Source organism: Octopus bimaculoides, chromosome 5 (genome assembly GCF_046866305.1).
Source record: "Octopus bimaculoides isolate indiv1 chromosome 5, ASM4686630v1, whole genome shotgun sequence".
Lineage (NCBI taxonomy): Eukaryota > Metazoa > Mollusca > Cephalopoda > Octopoda > Octopodidae > Octopus > Octopus bimaculoides.
The window spans coordinates 9,537,019-9,559,479 of record NC_142932.1 but is presented as its reverse complement, the minus strand read 5'-3'; the positions used below and the strand labels follow the sequence as shown (position 1 = coordinate 9,559,479).

The 22,461-nt window shown below is 37.2% G+C and overlaps 2 protein-coding genes across 3 annotated transcripts in view; one reads left to right on the top strand and one right to left on the bottom strand.

Moving 5' to 3' along the window:
• LOC106877308 (BAR/IMD domain-containing adapter protein 2-like) overlaps positions 1 to 12,756 on the bottom strand; it is a 169,630-nt gene extending 156,874 nt beyond the window's left edge. The window contains exon 1 of the mRNA XM_089351994.1: positions 12,104 to 12,756. The gene's annotated coding sequence lies outside the window, so the exon portion shown is untranslated. The remainder of the gene's footprint in view (positions 1 to 12,103) is intronic.
• On the top strand, positions 4,445 to 21,555 carry LOC106883645 (uncharacterized). 2 transcript variants are annotated; one of them, XM_052967954.2, is made up of 6 exons: positions 4,445 to 4,569; positions 11,990 to 12,058; positions 14,571 to 14,703; positions 17,844 to 18,023; positions 18,572 to 18,735; positions 20,641 to 21,555. In XM_052967954.2, the coding sequence occupies exons 3-6, from the start codon at positions 14,584 to 14,586 to the stop codon at positions 21,536 to 21,538; spliced, it is 1,362 nt and encodes a 453-aa protein (XP_052823914.1). In that variant the 5' UTR covers positions 4,445 to 4,569; positions 11,990 to 12,058; positions 14,571 to 14,583; the 3' UTR covers positions 21,539 to 21,555. The 2 variants fall into 2 exon arrangements, with proteins under 2 accessions (XP_052823914.1, XP_089208121.1); XM_089351995.1 differs by lacking the exon at positions 4,445 to 4,569 and having other exon boundaries at positions 10,917 to 12,058.
• The last annotated feature ends 906 nt before the right edge of the window (positions 21,556 to 22,461 follow it).

Genomic DNA, 22,461 nt, shown 5'->3' with positions numbered 1-22,461 from the left:
TATATATATATATATATATATATATATATATATATATATATATATATATATTCATACAAGTATATATATATATATATATATATATATATATATATATATATATATATATATATATAGATATATATATATATATATATATAGATATATATATATATATATATACATATACATACATATATATATATGCATGCAAGTAATTTCTCACGCATTACTTTCTCAACATATATATATTTATATTGAGAGAGAGAGAGAGAGAGATAGAGAGAGATTTGGGTTGTCTTTTACTTTTAATAATTTTATGTGCTTCGAGTGGTTTTTTCATTCGCTGGTCATTCATCAGAACGGGTATATTCTGATGAATGATGTTGTATGCTTCCATGCTTCTTGGATTGTGTGTTGACACACAAGACAAAGTTTCAAGTGTGTCAGGGGGTGGTTTCTTGTTTTTTCTATTTTTGGGACGTCTATCGTTTCTGCATATTCTATTCCATTTTTGATTAAACTAATCGGATATTTCCTTTCTAGTAATATATTTTAAAGTTCTTGGAGTCGTTTCTCTCAGGTTTCGGGATTGAATACAATCGTGCAAATTCTTCTTGCCAACTTATAAGGTATATTGATTATTGTGTGCTTTGGCTGGCAGGAAGAGAATAGCAGATATTGTTTTGAGTAGATATTGTTTTAAAGTAGATGTCGGTGTCAGTGTTAGTATTGCATTTTATGATTAAAATATCCAGAAATGGCAGCTATTTGTGACTGTATTCCATTGTAAATTGGCTACTGTAGTAAATGTTGTTAACTTTTTAAATTCAAAGAGTTGAGCAAGATTATGTGACCACAAAATGAGACAATTTTCCAGGTAATGTTTCCAGTTAGCGAGTAAGTAATTTTGGCAGCTGTCGCCAAATTTCAGTCTAGCGTGTTCGTATATTTAGACCTCTAAGTACGCCATGACAATGTTAGCAAAAGTGGAGGCTTCACGCGTTCCTATCGCAGTCCCAGATTTTTGTCAGTAGCTTTTATTGCTGAAGTTAAAAAAGGCTATTTTGTACGATGAATTTTAGTCCTTCAATGATAAATCCTTTTTCAATTCGGTCAGGCATATTACTTGGGGATTTTTCCAACCAGAATTAAATAACTTCTACTCCGTATTCGTGAGAAATCGAGCTGTAGAGGTTTATTACATCGAACGAGACCATAAGAGAATCCATGCTGGTTTTGCTCGAGGTATAGTGTAAAAAGTCCTAGTCATCTCTTTTGACCTGGACTTGCCAACTTGCAGCCGGTGATTCATTCCCTAGCAGACACGCTAAAAGGTCTTTAGGATATTTACGCAGCAGAAACACGTGTCGGAGGATTGGAATCTTATGTGAATCTAATGAGAATGATACTGTAATAAACAAGTTTTGAAGATGTATAATTCTCCATTCTTCTTTATGATGTCTTACACACACATATACATACATATATATATATGCGAATGTATGTGGCTATGCGCATATGTTTAGACCCAAAAGGCTCTAAAACGGTGCATCTTCAACAAAAACGAATTTGATTTTCGTAATCTGCGTCCCAAAGACAATGTCATTCGTAAGTAATAATAAAAATATATGTTTTGCCACGAGGAATAACTCAACTTTGAGATAGACAAATCTCCCATTCTTTATGTTTCACTATCAATCTATCTCTATATATTTTTTACCATGCAGGCGCAGGAGTGGCTGTGTGGTAAGTAGGCACAGGAATGGCTGTGGTAAGTAGCTTTCTTACGAACCACATGGTTCCGGGTTCAGTCCCACTGCTTGACACCTTGGGCAAGTGTCTTCTACTATAGCTTCGGGCCGACAAAAGCCTTGTGAGTGAATTTGGTAGGCGGAAACGGAAAGAAGCCCGTCGTACATATATATATGTGTGTGTTTACCGTAAAGACGACTCCCATTGTTTTTAAATGCGTAATACAGGGGGGGGGGGGGGCAAAATCAATCCGGAAAGTGGAGAGGGGTGATATATAAACTTTAAAAATTTCTTTTTTCATAAAATGCTCCCCACCACCAATCATTTGCAAGTATGTGGTGAGGAAAAAAAATTTGAAAATTCTCCGTCAAAAAGAAGAAAATCTAACTTTTATAGGTGAGCTATTCCGAAAATCTGCTAAGGTATTCTCGTTTGAAAATTACCCGGCAATTCTGTGCTGGTTTAGGGAGTGAAATAATTGTCACCTCCCCGTCACGACCACGGCAATACAATAGTCGAACGCCCTTGTGGAATCCTGAGGTTTGTCTAATGTTGATTACAGTGAAACATTATAAATGGTTGTGAGTGATATTGGGGTGACAATACAAACAACACGAACAGCAACAACAACACTACTACTGTTAATAGTAATGTTGATAGTGGTAGTAGCAGTGGAGGTAGTAGAGCACTTTGTGGATATCGTTACTGTTTACAGTAGTAGTAGTAGTAGTAACAGGAGCAGCGGTGGTAGTAGACACATTTGTGTATTTAACGGCAAACGTTTCTAAATGACTCTCTCTCTCTCTCTCGGCGTGGAGATTTATATATATATATATATATATATATATATATATATATATATATATATATATATATATATATACACACGTATATATATATATGTGTGTGTGTGTGTGTGTGTGTGCATACATATGGGTGGGTGTGATAAAGTAGGTTATCTTTTGAGAAAAATTCTTCATAAATAAAAAGGAAAAAGGTAGAAAGAGAGTCAGAAGATGGAAACATCCTGACCCCACCACCCTTTTTCTATTTAACCTTGTCTTTTGTTACTCCTTAAGAATCTGGGTAGCTCCTTGCATTTATCAGATTTCTGAGTTGAACTATGAAAGGTCTGCGTATTTCTATTGTACTCTTTAAAACGCTATCTCGGTTTTATCTGTTATGGAATGTCTTTGTTTATTATTAATAGATATAACTAAATACCATAACAAGATACTTTGCTGTGTTTCTGAGTTCCATCCACCTCGATTTCAGTTTTGCCTTTCATCCTTTCGAGGTTGGTAAAATAAAGTACCAGTCAAGTACTGTTAGGCCATTCTCATGAAAGTTAAACCAAATAAAAATGAGCTTTTAAAAATTGTTCAGAGTGCCCAGAAAAATCATTATTATGTTGAACTGGTTAATTTTCGACCAGATAGTGATATTGGGACAATTTCTTCCAGGTCTACGCAGCGTTATCTTTAACACGAAACATTTCTGTCACCCACGTCACATTCATATTTTTGTCACGCACATCACACCAGGCAAAAAAAAAGAAAATTGTGATCTCCGACATTGTTGCCAGAAAACTTACGAGCATTCGTTTTTTTAATTTCAAGGTCAATGTGAGTTGACATCATTAGCCTTTTTATGCTGCTCTGAAGAAATTCTGAGGAAGTACTAGGTAATGTTTTCAAGTGAAAATAAGGCGGTGAGCTAGCAGAATTGTTAGCATGCCGAACAACAAGCCTAACGACGCTTCGTCCGTTTTAACGCTCTGGGTTTAAATTTCGCTGAAGTCGACTTTGCCTTTAATCTTTACGGGATTGATAAAATATGCACCAGTTAAGCACTGGGGTCAATGTAATCTTCCCCACCAAACTTGCTGGCCTTATGTCAAAATTTGAAACCAATATTTTCAAATGAAAATAAAAAATGTTATCTTATGTGATTCAGCATACATTCCAGGTTAGAAATGTTTTCGTTTAATACTGTGTAGCCGGAATTTACTGTGTAAAATGAATGAATACAATTCTTGTAAAATGTTTAAAATTTACAGCTTAGATATTTTGCAATTTGTATCTCCGTCACTTAACCTATTACCTACCAGTGATCTCATATGAGATCACTTAAAAATTACAAATTTCGTAATTATCTGTCAATATTTACACGTATCTAACCTTTTTGCTATGTCTACTAGGTATATTTTTCTGATATTCAAATGAGGTTTGCTAATTTTTAACACAATATCTCGCTTATTTCTATTTAAAATGTTATTTTGAAATGTTATTTTGATCATTCCAACGTGTTTCTAAGGCTGTTTTATGTTAGAAATCAAAGTTTCATTTAAAAAATTCCAGTTAATAGAATTATGGGAGGTAATGGGTTAACGTAATCTGCGATTTTGTCATGGACAGGAAAGAGCAAACGCGAAACTTTGCGTTAAACTCGAGAAGTCTGCTACAGAGACATTGAGCGTGTTTTGGCAAGCTTACGGCGACGAGGCAATGGGTCATACGCAATGTTTCGAGCGGAAGAACGTCCCTGGAAGATGATGAGCAATCTGAAAGATCTTCCACGAATGTCACCCCCGGAATTGTGATATTGTGCATCGAGAATTCTTCCCCCAGGATCAGACCATCAACATAACTAGTGTGGGAACCTTTTGAAACCACCTCGTACAAATCTACAGAAAGAACAATTCATTTAGCTTATTGGCATGCTCGAACAGAATTGATTTGTGGTCTAACAACAACAGCACTATGATAACCACAACCATAGCAACATCATAATCAACAACAACAAAAATTAGTACACGACCACCAAGAAATAAATGTAAGTGAAAGTCAGACCATTATTATTTCAACTATTTTGGCGGAACAACTTCCGCTCTTTTGATAGTAGGTTATCAATGTCTTGGTCGTAAATAACGGTATCTCTCTCCCATCTCTCTCTTTTGTCTACCGTCTACTTACAACTTTTATATATATGTGTGTGTGTGTGTGTGTGTGTGTGTGTGTGTGTGTGTGTGTGTGTGTGTGTGTGTGTGTGTGTGTGTGTGTGCGTGTGCGTGTGCGTGTGTTACATAAAGTTAAATCGACTATCGTTGTCGTATTTAGCTTAATAATATGTAATTTCTAAGCGGCATGTCTCATGCTTCGTTTAACTAACCACACACTCACTGTTCAGATCAGATAACTAACTTCATTTTTCAACCGCTTATTAACGGGGAGAAGCTCTACATCCGAAGCCACATGCCTATTTCTCACTCAAAACCACGGAGCACACACACACACACACGTCTTTTGATTCGGAGGTCAAAGCGGGTCAAATTTTTTTTTTTTTCATGTTTCTTTTCTCTTCTTTCCTTTTAATTGATCAAGCACCTGCATGGCTATGTGATTGACAAGCTCACCTTGCAACCTCGTGATTTCGGGTTCAGTCCCACTACGCAGCACCTTGAGCAAATGTCATCTACTACAGCCCCAAGCCAAACAAAGCATTTTGAGTGAATTTGGTAGCCGGAAACTATGAGGAAGCTCGTCGTATACCTACCTACCTACATACATACATACATAGGCTAAAGACCCCCTTCGGTCATAAATGACTATGGTGATTGCACCTAGAAAGTTCCCCTCCGAGGCACACATCCAGGCAAGGTTGTTTATGGAAGACCAGCAGTCACCCATGCATACCAGTCTCCCCTCTCCGTGCCACCGATGTTATCCAAGGGAAAGGCAAAGGCTGATACAGCTTGGCACCAATGACGTCGCAACTCATTTCTACAGCTGAATGAACTGGTGCAATGTCAAATAAAGCGCCTTGCTCAAGAACACAACATATAGCCCGGCCTGGGAATCGAACTCCTTACCTCATGATTGTGAACCCGACGCTCTAACCACTGAGCGATGTGCCTTCAACACATGCATACATGTGTTTGTGCGTGTGCGTGTGCGTGTGTGTGTGTGTAATGCGTTTGTCTCGTTTGTTTTCGTTCCCGTAACTTTCCGGTTTGGCAAATAAGAGTGATAAAATAAGATTCAGATTAAAAAAAAAAAAAGAAAACACTGGGGTCAATTTGATCGACAAAACCTTTCAAGATGGTGTCCAAGCATGGCCGCAGTCCAATGAGTGAAACAAGTAATCGATGGAAGATATTCGTTTCGGCCCTTCTGAGTTCAAATCCTATCGAGGGCAACGTCCCTTTTTATCCTTCAGGCGTTGATAAATGATGTACTACTCGTGCAATGGGATTTATTCCTCTGCTCGTCTCTCTATGGAAAACATCATGGATGGTCTTTTAGCTGTGGTGGTCATAAAGTCTCTCTTGGTTTACTACAGAATGTTGCATACCACTATATAACGTGCTGCGTGTTAATTCGTGGACAAAAATCCTTTCTGCTATAGGCACAAGGCCTGAAACTTTGGGGGAAGGAGCTTGTCGATTACATCGACCCCAGTACTCAACTGGTACCTAATTTATCGACCTAGAAATGATGAAAGGCAAAGTCGACCTCGGTGGAATTTGAACTCATATTGTAGTAACAAGTGAAAAACCGTTAAGCATTTTGTATACCACTATATATAGTGACAACCAAACTTAACGGGCCAAATTGAATTGACCAACTCCCATGGGTGATGCTGGGAATCCGCACTGCCCCAAAAGAAAATCTCATCACTTCCTCCGCGGAAATAGTGTACGGTGCTCCCCTTACAGTGCCAGGAGAGTTCCTTCCGAATACGAAGTCAGGCCCGGATGTGAAAAGGTACCTCGCTCAACTGAGAGACAGCGTGGGCCATTTGTGCCCTATTCCCATGTCGACACACGGTACACCCAGGTCATCCGCAGTAAATGATCTCCGTACGGCTAAATTTGTGTTCGTTCAACGTGACACACGACGAAAACCCGGAAGGTAAAACATTCCAACTCCTTATTGGCGGACGACAAGACGCAGTCTCCATCGATAGATTGAAACCGGCCCATCTCGATTTTGACAGCCTCATTGAGGTGGCCCAACCACCAAGCAGGGGCCGTCCTAGACAGACCACACCAACCCTTGACAAGGAAGTCACCAAAGAATCGAGTAACCACACGCATGGGCAGGACAATTAAAACGCCTTCCCGTTTCCAATGACAGTCAACAGTTTGGGTGAGGAGTTATGCAGGGCAAGATTCTTGACAGACGAACTGTGTACAGAAACTTCGCTGCAGGTTAGCTAGGAAGTTGGTCAGCAGGAAAACAAATGGGACTTCCGGTAGGAGAAGGAAAACAAAAGAATGTCAACAGTGTGTGTGAAACGAATTTGAGTGAACTAAACAGAAGTAACTGACGACTTAAGCCCTGATGTACATAAAGTAATAAACCTTTGATAAATGTATTCTCGTCTCCACTTGTTTGTGTATGGCTTAACAAAGCTATACTCCCAGTAACAGTTCAAGTTAGTTATTTAGAGAGTATTATGCACAACGTGATAAGATCCGAGATCTATATCCCGCTCAATACTCGACCAATCAAAATACAAGACACAGCCAAACGTTCCAAACTCACATGATAGGTCAAACGACCAATCATTATAGATGTGTAGCCTGTTTAAGGTTAGTCGATTACAAAATGTCACAGCAGAAATGGATCTCGCTACAATCTAATTCCTTGCAGTGATGGGGCTGCATCACGCTTCATTTAGGCAACCTGCGGTCCGCGGGACTTTCTGAATAGCACACGTAAAGAAAAATTACTTGATTTTGTGTGTTGCAGCCCACTTGATGATGAGTCCTGTCTCATGCAGGCCCCCTTCTGTGTCACAACAGCGTCCCTTAAGACTCTCTTCGGAATTAAGGCCCCCACTCCATTAACTTTAGTACTTGCTTCAGTTGAGGATTTATTTTATTAGTCTCTATCGAATGGCTTGTTTATTCTTTTACTGCATGAACGCCTTTCTTATCAGCTATAATGGCTTACAATTTTGGCACAAGAGTAGCAATATTTTTAGGTGAGGAGATAAGACAGTACTATCAATTCTGGTATTTTACTTTTTATAAACCCAGAGAGATAAAAAGCTAAGTTGACTTCGGTGAGACAATTAAGTAAAGGATTTATCGGGAATTAAGTCCCTTGCCCCCCCCCCCCTCCAAAAAACCTGAGTTAGCTTTGATGCTGCCTTCACTACGAAATGCTGCATTGTTACACACACATATGTATACCCCCATAAACCGGCCTCCCTATTATAATATATATATATATGTATGCATGTATGCATGCATGTATGTATGTATATATGCATGTATGTATGAATGAATGTATGTATGTATGTGTGTATGTATGGCTGTGTAGTAATAAACTTGCTCCTCAAACACTTGGTTCTGGGTTCAGTTCCACAGCATGGCACAATGGGCAAGTCTCTTATGCTAAACCACCAGACCGACTAAAGCTTTCTGAGTTGATTTAGCTGACGGAAACTGAGATAATCCCGTCGTATGTATGTATGCGTACATGCATGCGTGTATGTGTGTGTTTGTCCCCACCACTGCTTGACAACCGATGCTGGTTTGTTTATGTCACCGTAACTTAGCGATTCGGCAAAAATCGAGCGATAGCGTAAATACCATGCTTATAATGAGTTCAAGGGGTAGATTTGTTCGACTAAACCTTCAAGGTGGTGCTCCAGTATGGTCGCAGTCCAATGACTGAAACAAGCAAACGATAAAGATGTGTGTGTGTGTGTGTGTGTGTGAGTGAGTAATTGAAAAAAATTGGAGTCAACAAGGAGTTTGCCAACAGTCCTTCAGCAACAACAAACCTTGATAAATTCAGTGGCTTCTACTAACTTCAGGTCATGACAGACCGAGAGGATGCCTATGAAGCTGAGAATTTGAACTTATGGAGACAATATTTACATATCGCCTGAGGAAACACAACTAGATCTCATAATGCAGGAAAACTGTTGCATAATCAAGTACCTGGACGCCTGAAGAACTACGTTGCATAGAAACAATTGTAGTGATTGAAAATAAATGTTCATCCGCACTCCTTCTTGTTGACTTCAACTTTTTCTAATTAACTATTCACCCACGGCAGAAGCCCAAACGCAAACCTGGACGTACGTATAATACTACTACTACTGTTGAATAGCACAGGGTGAAATCTGAGGGTGGACGAGCTTTATACTGTTCTCTACTACGTTCTTAACAGAATATTCTCTCTCTCTCTCTCTCTCTCTCTCTCTTTCTCTTCTCTCTCTCTCTCTCTCTCTCTCTCTCTCTCTCTCTCTGTGTCTCTGTGTGTGTGCATACATACATATCACGGTATCAACGAGACCATCAAATGCTGTTATACACAATTGGTCACAATGCGCTTCCGATTCTCTCTTGATCGCGTCAGTTTTCCATCTTGATCCAAATTGCTTAACTAAATCGTCTTCCCATTGTCGTAGAGGCCTTCCAAGTAGCCTTTTTCGATCTGTTAGAAACCACTCGGCAACTGCACGGATCCACCTGTTCTCTGTGAACCTTATGACATGTTCGGCCCAGTGTAATTTGTGCTTTCGGTATTCTGCGATAGCATTGTTCACTCCCCTTCATTTTTGAATTATTTCATTTTGAGTGGGCTGTCTTAGAGATATTCCCAGAATGGATCTGTCCATGGCCCTTTGCATAATAGCCAATCGATGTTCTATCATCTTCATAGGAGCTCACATCTCACTTGCGCATAAGAACTCAGGTAGGACGATGCTCTTTACTCTCTTTTACTTGTTTCAGTCATTTGACTGTGGCCATGCTGGAGCACCGCCTTTAGTCGAGCAAATCGACCCCAGGACTTATTCTTTGTAAGCCCAGTCCTTATTCTATCGGTCTCTTTTGCCGAACCGCTAAGTTACGGGGACGTAAACACACCAGCATCGGTTGTCAAGCGATGTTGGGGGACAAACACAGGCACACAAACATACACACACACATTATATATATATATATATATATACACACATATATATATATATACACACATACATACATATATATACGACGGGCTTCTTTCAGTTTCCGTCTACCAAATCCACTCACAAGGCTTTGGTCGGCCCGAGGCTATAGTAGAAGACACTTGCCCAAGGTACCCCGCAGTGGGACTGAACCTGGAACCATGTGGTTGGTAAACAAGCTACTTACCACACAGCCACTCCTGCGCCTATGCTATTGAAGTATCTGGCACATATAGTGGTATTATCTAGCACATACTTTTTGAGTTAAATGCCTTCCATCTTGCCCTGATTGTCTTCGAGATTTCAGCATCCATATCTCAGCGCATATCCACTGTGTCCTAACTAGACATACTCCTTTACCGCCTCGATTTCATCGCAGAATATCTAAACAAGTGTGCCTGCTTCCGAATTTGTTTCCTCATAACTTCCAAACAAATGAATATTATTTAATGATATTTTCTACGCTTCAGACGGTGTAGATTCTGATTGCATCGGAATTTTTTGTGAAAAGATTTTTCTAAAGGTGGGGAGAGGATTTTCGGTAAATTCACACGAGGCGGCTTTGTTTCCTCGTAACTTTCAGAAAAATAGGTATTTATTTTTTCTTTTTATGAAATTTTCTACAAATACCTAACAAATGGTGTAGATTACCATTATATCGGAATTTAATGAGGAAATTTAAATTGTTGGGCACGCACACATACATACGGACATAGATAAATTCTTTTCGAAATTGCAAGTTTCATTTTGTTGATGTATGTCATGTGTGTCAGTATGTATGGGTGCGAGCCCACCAGATTTATTTATTTATTTATTTTCAATATCATTTATCCTTTATCTTTTACCTGCTTCAGTCATTAGGCTGCGGGCCATGCTGGGGCACCGCCTTGAATTTTTGTCGAATGAATCGACCCCAGTATTTATTTTTAAAGCCTGGTACTTATTCTGTCGGTCGCTTTTGCTGATCCGCTAATGTTACAGGGACGTAAACACACCAACACCGGTTGTAAAGTAGTGATAGGAGAAGACACACACACACACATATATATGACTGGCTTCTTTCAGTTTCCGTCTACCAAATCCACTCACAAAGCTTTGATCGACCCAAGGCTATAGTAGAAGACACTTGCCCAAGGTGCCACGCAGTGGGACTGAACCCGGAACTACGTGGTTGGGAAGCAAGCTTCTCACTACACAAGTACGCCTGCGCCTAAATATATAAAAATTTCGATGTAATTGTAACCTACACCATCTGAAAAGAGTATTTGTAGAAAATTTCGGCTATCTTTTGATAAAAGCAGACGGATAATGAAAATATTCGTTTGGCAATTTCCGTAAAAAAATTTTTATTTCTTGAATTATTTTCAGCTGAATCGTTTGTTTATATACTTCTTGTGTATGTGTGTGTATCTATGTATATTTGTGTATGTTGGTATATATTTATGTGCATGTATGTATATTTCTGTATGTATGTGTATACACGAATACACTAATATATACAGTACTTACATAAATATGCATACATACAAATACATAGACAAAAAATATATAAACATCAGCGACTAGGCTGAAAACATTTAAAGAAATAAAACTTTATACGGAAACTGTCAAACAAATACTTTCATTGTCCCTCTACCGTTATCAAAAGGTAGCCAAAATTTCATTTTTCTGGAAGTTATGAGGAAACAAAATCGAGAGTGGGAGGGGCATCAGGTCTACATTCATTACTTCGCACTTCTATTGAGTATACACTTTGTTTTCATATAGTTTGTATATGATGGTCAGAACATATACATGAAAACAGTCACCTTTTATTTAATATGTTAAATGAAATAAGGAAATATATAATTTATTATAGTTTTTCTGTGACATTTTCCCCAGATATTTTTTTTTACGAGATACATATGTACTTCAGGGGAGATAACTCCCACACTACTTTGCGCGGCAAATCTGAAAACAAGTGTTGTTTTGTATACGCCTATTTATTTTACGTTTTATACAGTGTATGCTTGTGTAAATATATATATATACACCCATACAGTAGTATATTTGTTTATATTTTAAACATTGTATAGAACTGTTTTTAAATTATACATTGTATATATGTACAACTGTGTCTTAGTGTACGTCATGTTTGTATACTAACGGCTTCTACATTACATTACATGTATATGTGTGTATTCATGTATATAACATTGTCGGTTTTACCATTAATTTGGACCCTCTAACTGTGTTTTATGTACTATTACCGTATTACTTAATATCATATCCCACTGAATAGGAATACTTGTGGTCCGGAACACACACCTATCCTGCTTTCATTTGTCGCGTCTCGTCACTTCTTTTAAAGGTTAGTATGATTTAACTAAAATATTTTAACGAAGGTCGACTTTACCTTGCATCCTTTCGAGATCGGTGAAAGAAGTAGCAGTCGAATTCAAGGGTTGATGTAATCAGCTTCCCCACCCTCGTAGGTGCTGGTCTTGTGTCGAAATTAGAATATTATATAATGAATATTCAATATTATATCTTGGATATCACGAAATTGGAAATCCTAAACACAAAGTATTCAAACTTGAACATATGTTGGTTAATTCCTTGGGGTATGCAAAACTATGCTTTTATTATTATAAGCCTGTGAGTTCGAAGTTAGGGTTCGGATTAGAGTTACGATGACGTAAATGAAAATTTAGTAACTTTCGGAATAGCTGTCAAGAATAAATTTTTTTTTTTTTTTTGTTATAATATCCCTTATTCCGAAACACAGGTAAATCGCATTTAAAGAAGACATTTTTTCAAAAATCCATGTTTATCAAACTTCTTAATCACATTGTTCGTCGTGCTTTCGGAATAGCTGTCACAATTAAAATGGTTTTGTTGTCGGTATTTTTCGTCATTGGCATTTTTTCGATATTAGTCTCATGCGTCTCAAATGAAAACCAGTTGTTTTATCGATGTGTTCGGCAATTTACAGAACCTTTTTTTTTTTTTTCCTCGTGCTGGTGATTGTCAAATTTGTACGCTTCTGTCAAGCAAATCAAAGATAGTGTCGGTATCACAAGCACATTCCCCCCCCCCTGTAAATTGCTGAACACGTCGATAAAACAGCTGATTTTCATTTAAAACATGGTAATCTTCCAGTTTCGAGAGGTAAAAGAAATAAATTAAAATATTCAAGGGAAATAACTGAACGACTTACCAGTATTATCCGTACTACTTTTTGCTCTAAAACAGCATGCAACGGAATTTTAAAAGGCAGAAAAGAATCTAAAACAGCATGCGACGGAATTATTTTTTTATAAAAGTTTAAAATGTTTTTTTTTGTTTACAGTACCATTCTTTTCCATCTATTCTGTCACCACGTGTAATAAGTCCGCATGGTACTAGACAGTCGTCGCAGGTAAACTTATTTCTAATAAGTCGACGACGCGCACACCATTCCAACATTCTGTATCTTGAGCTACTGCTTAAATCACAGATTTTCCAATGTTGTGCAGCCGGTCTTCCACGAGGCATTTTCGATTTCTCACTAGAAACTGATATTCAATCACGTGTGTGATTTATATATAAACAGTTAACGTCAATCAAATCACGTGATTTATTTATAAACAAAGTAGTACGGATAATACTGGTAAGACGTTCAGTTATCTCCCTTGTATTTTATTTACTTTTTTTAACCTCTCGAAACTGGAAGATTACCTAAAACATGATATTAATATCGCACCTTCTAAAACAGATATATCTGTTGTACCAACTCCCAACTTTTTCGTCATAATTTTCAGAAAAATGGATTTTTTTCTTTTAGTATAAATTTTTACAAATACCTTTCCAATGGTGTAGATAACGATTATATCGGAATTTAGTGTGGAAAAACATAAAATTGGTGGGCACATATATCTTCAAAGTGAAACTAGAAATTTTGAGAAAATTATGCGATATATGTCAGTATATATATGTACGCACCCACCTTTTTTTTTTTTTTTTTCCTCGCATTGAATTCTGATATAATCGTAATCTGCACCATCTGAAAGGTATTTGTAGAAAATTTCTTAAAAGAATATACATTTCTCTGGAAGTTATGAGGAAACAAAACCAGTGGGATGAGCACACATCAATAGTCATGCTATATGATGGTCATGACTTTCTTGAAGACATTGTCTTCTGTGAAATGGAATTAGATAGAAGTAAGCTGAGGAAGACAGCCAACTGACATTACATAGCTTAGTGGTTAGGATGCTGAAGCCATGGTCATGAGATTGTAGTTTCAATTTCTGGACCAGATGATGCACTGTGTTCTTGAGCAAAACACTTCCTTTCACATTGCTTCAGTCCACTCAGCTGACAAAAATGAGTAATCCTGCGATGGGCTGGAAAACTGGCCCTATGAGTCCGTATGATTCAAGAGAGATTTTTATCCTTTTGTATATTAGACCAGTGTTTCTCAACTGGGGTTCTGCGAGAAAGAGTGAGATAAGCTAATGCTAATTTCATGATCGTAATATTACTATACATGCACAACATATTACTGGTTATTGTAATATTGTAATATATATATATATATATATAAATTATTTTATAATTATAACAAGGGATCAGCTTAATGCATCACCATGCACTGCTAGAAATAGACGTTAAAGTCTTTTTTACTTCAAACCATATAACTCATGCCAGCATGGAAAACAGACATTAGATGATGATGATGATGATGATAATGAATAGCAGTTTTTAAACATTGAATGGTTAGGTTGGTACACCTGAATAAAATATTAAAAATGGCTGAAAAACACTTCTAATATATTAGGTGTTAAATGTTGATGATAATTTGTCTTAACATTTTTTTTATATCATGTTATTACCAACAGGTTTATCACAGTCATGCCTCAAGTTTTTCATGTGGTCAGGTGCTGTGAATGTGAAACGTTTCAAGTACAGCAGGTGAAGAAAGTGAGGAAATGGTCGTGTAAAGTATGTGGACAAAAGCAATCCTTAATCAAGGTATGTGCCTCTATGACTTTTTCACCTTTATCAGTTTTGTATGTCCATTGCAGAGCATTTTATTTTTAGTTCTGTTCTAACTTTTAGACCAATGCTTCTAAAATTGGAAAGGATTCTGATCTATTAAGCCTTTTGATTACCAACCTGCCTGACACTTCTTCTGGTTCTATTACACAAACTTCCCATTTTAATGTGATCATCAAACAGGTAACACCTTATGTGGGTGAAGACTTTTATCCTGGAGTGCTGCTGTTTCTCCCTTCCCTACCCACTATCTTCAGTGCTTGACATTTTTATAGAGAACCCATTTCTCATCACCTGTCACTATTCGGACCAAACAAAGGTTCATTCTTGAGACATGACAGCAAAGAAAAGCACACATTCACTCTCTGCACACAATTAGACTCAGAAATTTTGTGATGAACCCATTGACACATTTTGCTGACTTTTCCGATGGCATGCAGGTGTTAATGAATAGTTGAATGACCAAATTCAAGCTTTTCTGCTAGTTCCTCAACAGTTATGATGGGATTTTGTTCCACCAGGGTTTGCAGGATGTCCTTGTCTCCTAGGCTGTAGTTTCCGGCTTGGGATTTCTTGAACCACCGTTGACACTAGCTTACACTTATTGTCTGATCCCCATATACTGCATTAATATTCCTTGCACTTTCTGTTGCATTTATTGAACTCAAAAAGTAAAATATGCCGAATATGCTCCTTTGTCACTTTCATTATAGCTTTGAAAAAATAACTGTTAAAATCGAACTGTACTCTTCAAAACTTGCACTAAGAATAAGGACAAGGTAAAATTACTACCTGCTTTTATAGCAAGTTGATGCAGGTAGTTTATTCTGTGCCCTTCCGACTTTTAGTTCATGCAATTGCAAAAACTGCATTATTTAAGGGATGACTTAATATATATATATATATATATGTATGTGTCTTTGTGTCTGTGTTTGTCCCCTACCATTGCTTGACAACTGGTGTTGGTGTGTTTAGGTCCCCATAGCTTAGTGGTTTGGCAAAAAAGGCTGATAAAATAAGTACCAAGCTTAACAAAAAAAAAGTACTGAGGTTGATTCATTTGACTAAAAATTCAGGGTGGTGCCCCAGCATGGCCACAGTCTAATGACTGAAACAGACAAATTAAAGGCAAAGCCACCATCACTCACCACATGTCAGTAAAGAAAACCTCTTTCCCAAAGATTGGCAAAATAGTCAATATTGTTTCCTGGGGATCAGTGTGATTACCCAAGGGGTTAATAAACATCTAAAACGATTTTGCATATTAAGTGTACTAGATTATTAGTAAACTGAATGACTTAGAAGAGTGCAGTAACTTAAAGCTAGAACTCATCAATTTCCAGCTAAATATCAATACAATAACTTGTACTCACCAAACACATATTTCACATTAAATATTTTAACCATTTTCATATAATGTGACTGAATTTTTATTGTTCTTTAACCCTTTTGTTACTGTATTTATTTTGAGATGCTCTGTTTCTTTCAAGTACTTTAACCCTTTAGCGTTCAGATTAATTTGGCAAAAATAATCCTTATTTATTCACATTTAAAAAAATTTATCTGATATTATTTTGTAGCTTCAAGATAGGAAAGATGTAATTGCTTATTTTTAAAATGACATTGCAGGGTAGGTGTGAGATGCTGGTTCTGGCCAGTTTGAGTATAAAATGTGTAGAATATTTGGGCCGGATACAGCCGGTTTAAACACTAAAGGGTTAAATATAACAAGGAATTTAGTAAAATAACTTAGTTATCATTAAGCTCGTGTTAAGAACATAAATTGTGACTAAGGTTTGGTGGAAGATTTTAATTTAGAACTTTCAAAAACAAGATATTTGTACTACAGAGCCAGAGCCAGTTTCAGCCGGGTTAGTAACGAAAGAGATAAATGACACAAAAAAAACAAAGGCGTGGCTGTGTGGTAAGAAGTTTGCTTCCCAACCACATGGTTCCAGATTCAATCCCACTGCGTGGCACCTTGGGCAAGTGTCTCCTACTATAGCCTTGGGCTGATCAAAACCTTGTGAGTGAAATTTGTAGATGGAAACTGAAACAAGCCTGTTGTATGTTAAGGGTAGGTGGGAGTAACTGGAAAGAAGATAAAGAAGATGGTGACAAAATGCCAGAAGGAACTCTGAAGATACAAGGAAGTGAGTATAAGAGAGAATATGGATCCTATCAAACTGTCTAAACCGTGCCAACCTGGAGAACAGATATTAAATGATGATTATTGTGGGGTCTCCTGTTAAATCAGTAACCTTAACCCTTTTGATAGCAACCTACCTGAGACTGCTCCTAGGTCTATGATACAAATTTCATGTTTGTGGTCATCATCATCATCATCTGATGTCTGGTCTCCATACTGGCATGGGTTTGACAGTTTAACAGGGGGCTGTCCAGACTCCAACTGTCTGTTGTGGCATAGTTTGGTTTCTACAACTGGATGCCCTTCCTAACGCCAACCATTTAATAGAGCGTGCTGGATGCTTTTTACATGTCAATATATATACATATATAAATATATAAGTACATACATACATATATATATATATATATAGATATATCATCATCGTTTAACGTCTGGTCTCCATGCTAGCATGAGTTGGATGGTTTGACATGGAGCAGGTTAACTGTCTGTTGTGGCATGGTTTCTACGGCTGGATACCCTTCCTAACGCCAACCATTTAATAGAGTGTGCTGGATGCTTTTTACATGTCAATATATATACATATATAAATATATAAGTACATACATACATACATATATATATATATCATCATCGTTTAACGTCTGGTCTCCATGCTAGCATGATTTGGATGGTTTGACATGGAGCAGGTTAACTGTCTGTTGTGGCATGGTTTCTATGGCTGGATACCCTTCCTAACACCAACCACTTAGCAGAGTGTACTGGGTGCTTTTTACATGCCATCGTAAATTAAGACCTTCCATCAAAATGTCATGTTAATTTATGTTTTAAGCACTATCATAATAATAATGACAGTTGTTTTACTAAATTCTTTGTTAGCTTCAAAATTAATTGGAACAAAAGCAGCATATTTCAACAAAAAATATGGTAACAAAACGGTTAATGCTAAATGTTATTATTGTTGCAGGAGTATGGCAGAGGGTCTGGAGCTGACTGCCGGCATCATGTCCAGAAATTGAACTCGTTACGCCAGGATATGGATCGAAAGGAATTTGAGGAGAACCTTGCTGTACTCTGTCAGCCAGAACAACAACAGAAACATCCACAGAAACAACCACAACATCAACAAAATGTTGAACAAGATTCAGTGAGTTACTTTGAAATAAATCAGAAATATAAATTTCCAGGAATTATATTTAACAAATGGAGAAAGGTGGTTCCTGAAAGGTGCTGGTGTGGTAAATACATTTGCTTCTTAGCGACATGGTTTTGGGTTCATTCCCACTGCATAGCACCTTGTTTCTACTATAGCCCCCAGACTGCACAATAGTAGTGTGATTGGATTTGGTTGGCAGAAACTGAAAAGAAGCCTATTGTGTGTGTATACATATATCATCATCATCATCATCATCATCATCATTGTTTTAATGTATACTTTTTCATGTTTGTATGGGTCAGATGGAATTTGTTGAGGCAGATTTTCTACAGCCGGATGCCCTTCCTGTTGCTAGCCCTCACCTGTTTCTAAGCAAGGTGATGTTCCCCACCCCCATGACAAGATAAGTTTTCACAGAATATTGGAAATAAAGCGCCACTTGCATGATGGCGATAATCTATAAATATTATTATTATTATTATTATTATTACTACTAATACTATTATTATTATTATTATTATTATTATTATTATTATTAGGAAGAAAGTAATGAATGTACCTCCTCTGGACAGACTTGCAACAGGTGGCAGAAGTTTCTCAATTCGAATCCTGATACTGAATCAGTTTATGAGGATCCAGAAGACGATGACACTGCTAGTATTGCTGACCAGTTTGAGGTGGGAAGTTTCCAAAATTTCCGAAAGTGAGTTTGTCACATTTTATTGATCCTCCTTTTAAATTAGCCCTTTTGATACCAAGCTGCCTGAAAGCACTCCTGTTATGAAAGTGGTCTAAATTGAAACCGTCTATCAAAATTTCATGTTAGTTTGTATTCCAGACACCAGCATAATAATGACAGTTGTTTTAATTAATTCTTCATTATCTTCAAAATTAATGAAACAAAAGCAGTATATTTCATGGTTTTGGACCAGTCCTAGTGTAACACTTTGGGCAAGTAAGTGTCTTTTACTCTAGCCCCAGACCCTTTTGTGTAGATTTGATAGGGCAAAGTTGAAAGAACCCTGTTATATATATTTATATATGTATGTGTGTGTTTGTGTTTGTACTTTCACCACTACTTGACAACTGGTGTTGGTTTGTTTACATCCCTATAACTTAGCAGTTTGGTGGAAAGAAACTGTTTGATCTGTTTAACTAAAACCTTTAAGGTAATGCCCTTACATGTCCAAAGTCTGAAGGCTGAAACAAGTAAATGATGAAAAATATATTGGGTCATCCCATAAATAATGCAGTTTATTTATACTTCTTTTATTTTTCAAAATTAAAATAAAGTTCATTTTAATCTAAAATATACTCTCCTTCATTTTCTACAATGCTCTTCCATCTATCTGGTAGATTTGCAAGGCCCCTCTTCCAAAATTCACTTGTCCATGACAAGAATACTCCTCCAGTACTATTCTGACCTCATCTACAAAATTCATATTTTTTTCATCCAAATGGTTTTGAAGACTGCAGAATAAATGATAATCAGATGGAGCAATGTCTGATGAATATGGTGGGTGAGGCATCATTTCCTATTCAAACTGCTCTAGCTTTTGGAATGTCATCCTTGCTGTATGTGGCCAAGCATTATCTTGATGGAAGAACACCTTTTGTCTTGAAGCCAAAGATGGTCGTTTTCTTCTTGCACTGACTTTAGCCACTCAAGCTGCTCACAGTAGATCTCCTTTGTTATTGTTTGGTTTGGGTTTAAAAGTTCAAAGTGGACTAAACCTTTCATATCCTACCAAACAGATAATAACACCTTACATGGGTGAAGACATTCTTTAGCCTGGGGTGCCGGTGTTTCTGCTTTCTCCACCCACTGTCTTCAGTGCTTGACATTTTTATAGAGAACCCATTTCTCGTCACCAGTCACTATTTGGTCCAAAAAAAGTTTCATTTGTGAGACATGACAGCAAAGAAGAGCACACATTCCCTCTCTGCACGCAATCAGACTCGGAAACTTTGTGAGGAACCCATTGACCCAATTTGCTGACTTTTCTGATGGCATGCAGTTGTCGATGAATGGCTGAATGGCCAAATGGCCAAATCCAAGCTTCTCTGTTAGTTTCTCAATAGTTACAATGGGATTTTGTTCCAGGGTTTGCAGGATGTCCTCATTGAGCTCTACAGTTCTTCCAGGACAAGGCTCATCTTCTAGGCTGGAATTTCTGGAACCACCATTGACACTAGATTACACTTATTGTCCAATCCCCATATACTGCATTAATATTCCTCACACTTTCTGTTGCATTGTTGCCTTTATTGAATTCAAAAAACAAAATATGTTGAATATGCTCCTTTGCCACTTCCATTATAGCTTTGAAAAAATAACTATTAAAATGGAACTGCACTCTTCAAAACTTGCACTAAGAATAAGGACAAGGTAAAATTACAACCTGCTTTTATAGCAAGTTGATGCAGGTAGTTTATCCAATCTCCCTCTGACTTTTAGTTCATGCGATTGAAAAAAATGCATTATTTATTGGATAACCCAATACACTCACCCTCCCCACACACACACACACACACACAAATACATGTATATACATATATCTATGCGTGCACGCCATTGTTTTAACCTTTATTTTCTTCACAATTTCAGACGTCCAAAATGGTCAGTTTCAGAATCAAATCACTACAGAAAAACAGTCTCCAAACACCGTCCACCTGATGCCTCCTTCAATGACTACCACCACCGCTACATCCAGGCACTAAAAAGTGAACCCTCTCTGAATGCAGAACAGCATCGGCCTTCCTCTGAAAACGTCACTGGTCAACGTAAGATGACAAAGTATTGCAGTACCCAGGGTGCTCCTTTTACTAATTGCTTTACTAGAGAAAGTGACTTTACTGGAGTCCAGTTTGTTTCTAATACTGGCCATCGTCCTGGAAATGTTTTCAAACCTGCATCACATGTCACACCAACAAATCTCATGCCATCAGCTACTACTACTACTACAGCAACTGCTTCTACCACTGCTGCTATATGTGATGTTACTACTGCCAGTGCCATAAAACATGATGAAGTAATGTATTCGTGTTCAACAAGACGGTCATCACTACTTGACAATTCTCCTGATAAGGCTAGTAACACGCCATCATCATCATCTTTCCATCAAAAGTCACCGATTGGTTCCTCTAAAGATGTTCATTCTACTAGTTCCTCCTCATCAAAGTGGAGCTGTTTTTTAAGCAACCCATGCCAAATGGAGGATTCTGTTGATGACAGTGATGATGACGATGATGATGATGATAAAGATGATGGAGATGGTATTGGTAGTGATGGTGGAGGTGTTGGTATTAATAATATGAATACTGGTTCGGTCACACAGTTCAACCCATACAACAGAACTCAACATGAAATACCTACATTTGGGAACAGTTTGCTTTCTGCAAAGGAGAATTCCATTGTGACGTCTGCAACTGTGATCCCTAAGGATTTCACTGGTGTAGACAATATGTTCAATCTAGATGAAAATGAATTTGATTTTACTTTCTAATAATTCAGTGAATTTGATTTTTTTGTTGTTGTTTTTTTAAACTCTAGAACAGTGGTAAGATCAGCTGAAATGGTTCTATGACACTGTATGCTTTGATTAAAACACACACACACACATAGATTGAAGAATTAACATAATCTTGGCTATCACCTTGTTAGTACATCATGCCGGATCCTGACTAGCATAGTATTTCAAAATTGAAAGAAGATACATCGGACTTCGATTGATATAAATGGGAGCACTGCACAACTTCAAAAATTCAGTAGGCTTAAAATAAGCCCTACAATGGGAATAATAAAAGTAATAATTTGAATGAAGAAAGAAGTAGTCAAACTGACTTTACAGTTGTCTCGGCAAATGGACAATATTGTTATTCCATTTCTCATACAATGTTATGTAATTATGTCATAATGGAAATATGTAACAATTCTATAGTGCGTTCACTTCTTCAGATGTCATGATTTGAAGGCTCCTTTGACAATTGTAGTGTCAATTTGACTTCTCCTTTCCCCATTTATTATATATATATATATATATATATATATATAAAATACAAGAGAAATTACCTATACCAGGCAATTTCTACATGCTAGAAGACAGTTAAGACGACCGAAAACCACAAAAAATTTTACCATTTCAAAGTGAAAGAAAAAATAAAAACTTTTACCTTATTTTAACGGTTAGACCTATAGGTTTCGAATTTTTTTAGTAAATAAAATAATTTCCTAAACAAATTCTCTTCAGTAACCAGCCGTCAAGTAATTAACGTATAACTATGAGACAAAACACACGTGTCTCCTAGATATATGTTATAATATTTTCAAAATGCACTGTGCAGGCACAGTTTCAGTCGGCAGAAAATGAAAAATGCCGAAACGAACTTTGAAATGCTAATATCAAATACTTGAGTATATATATGTACA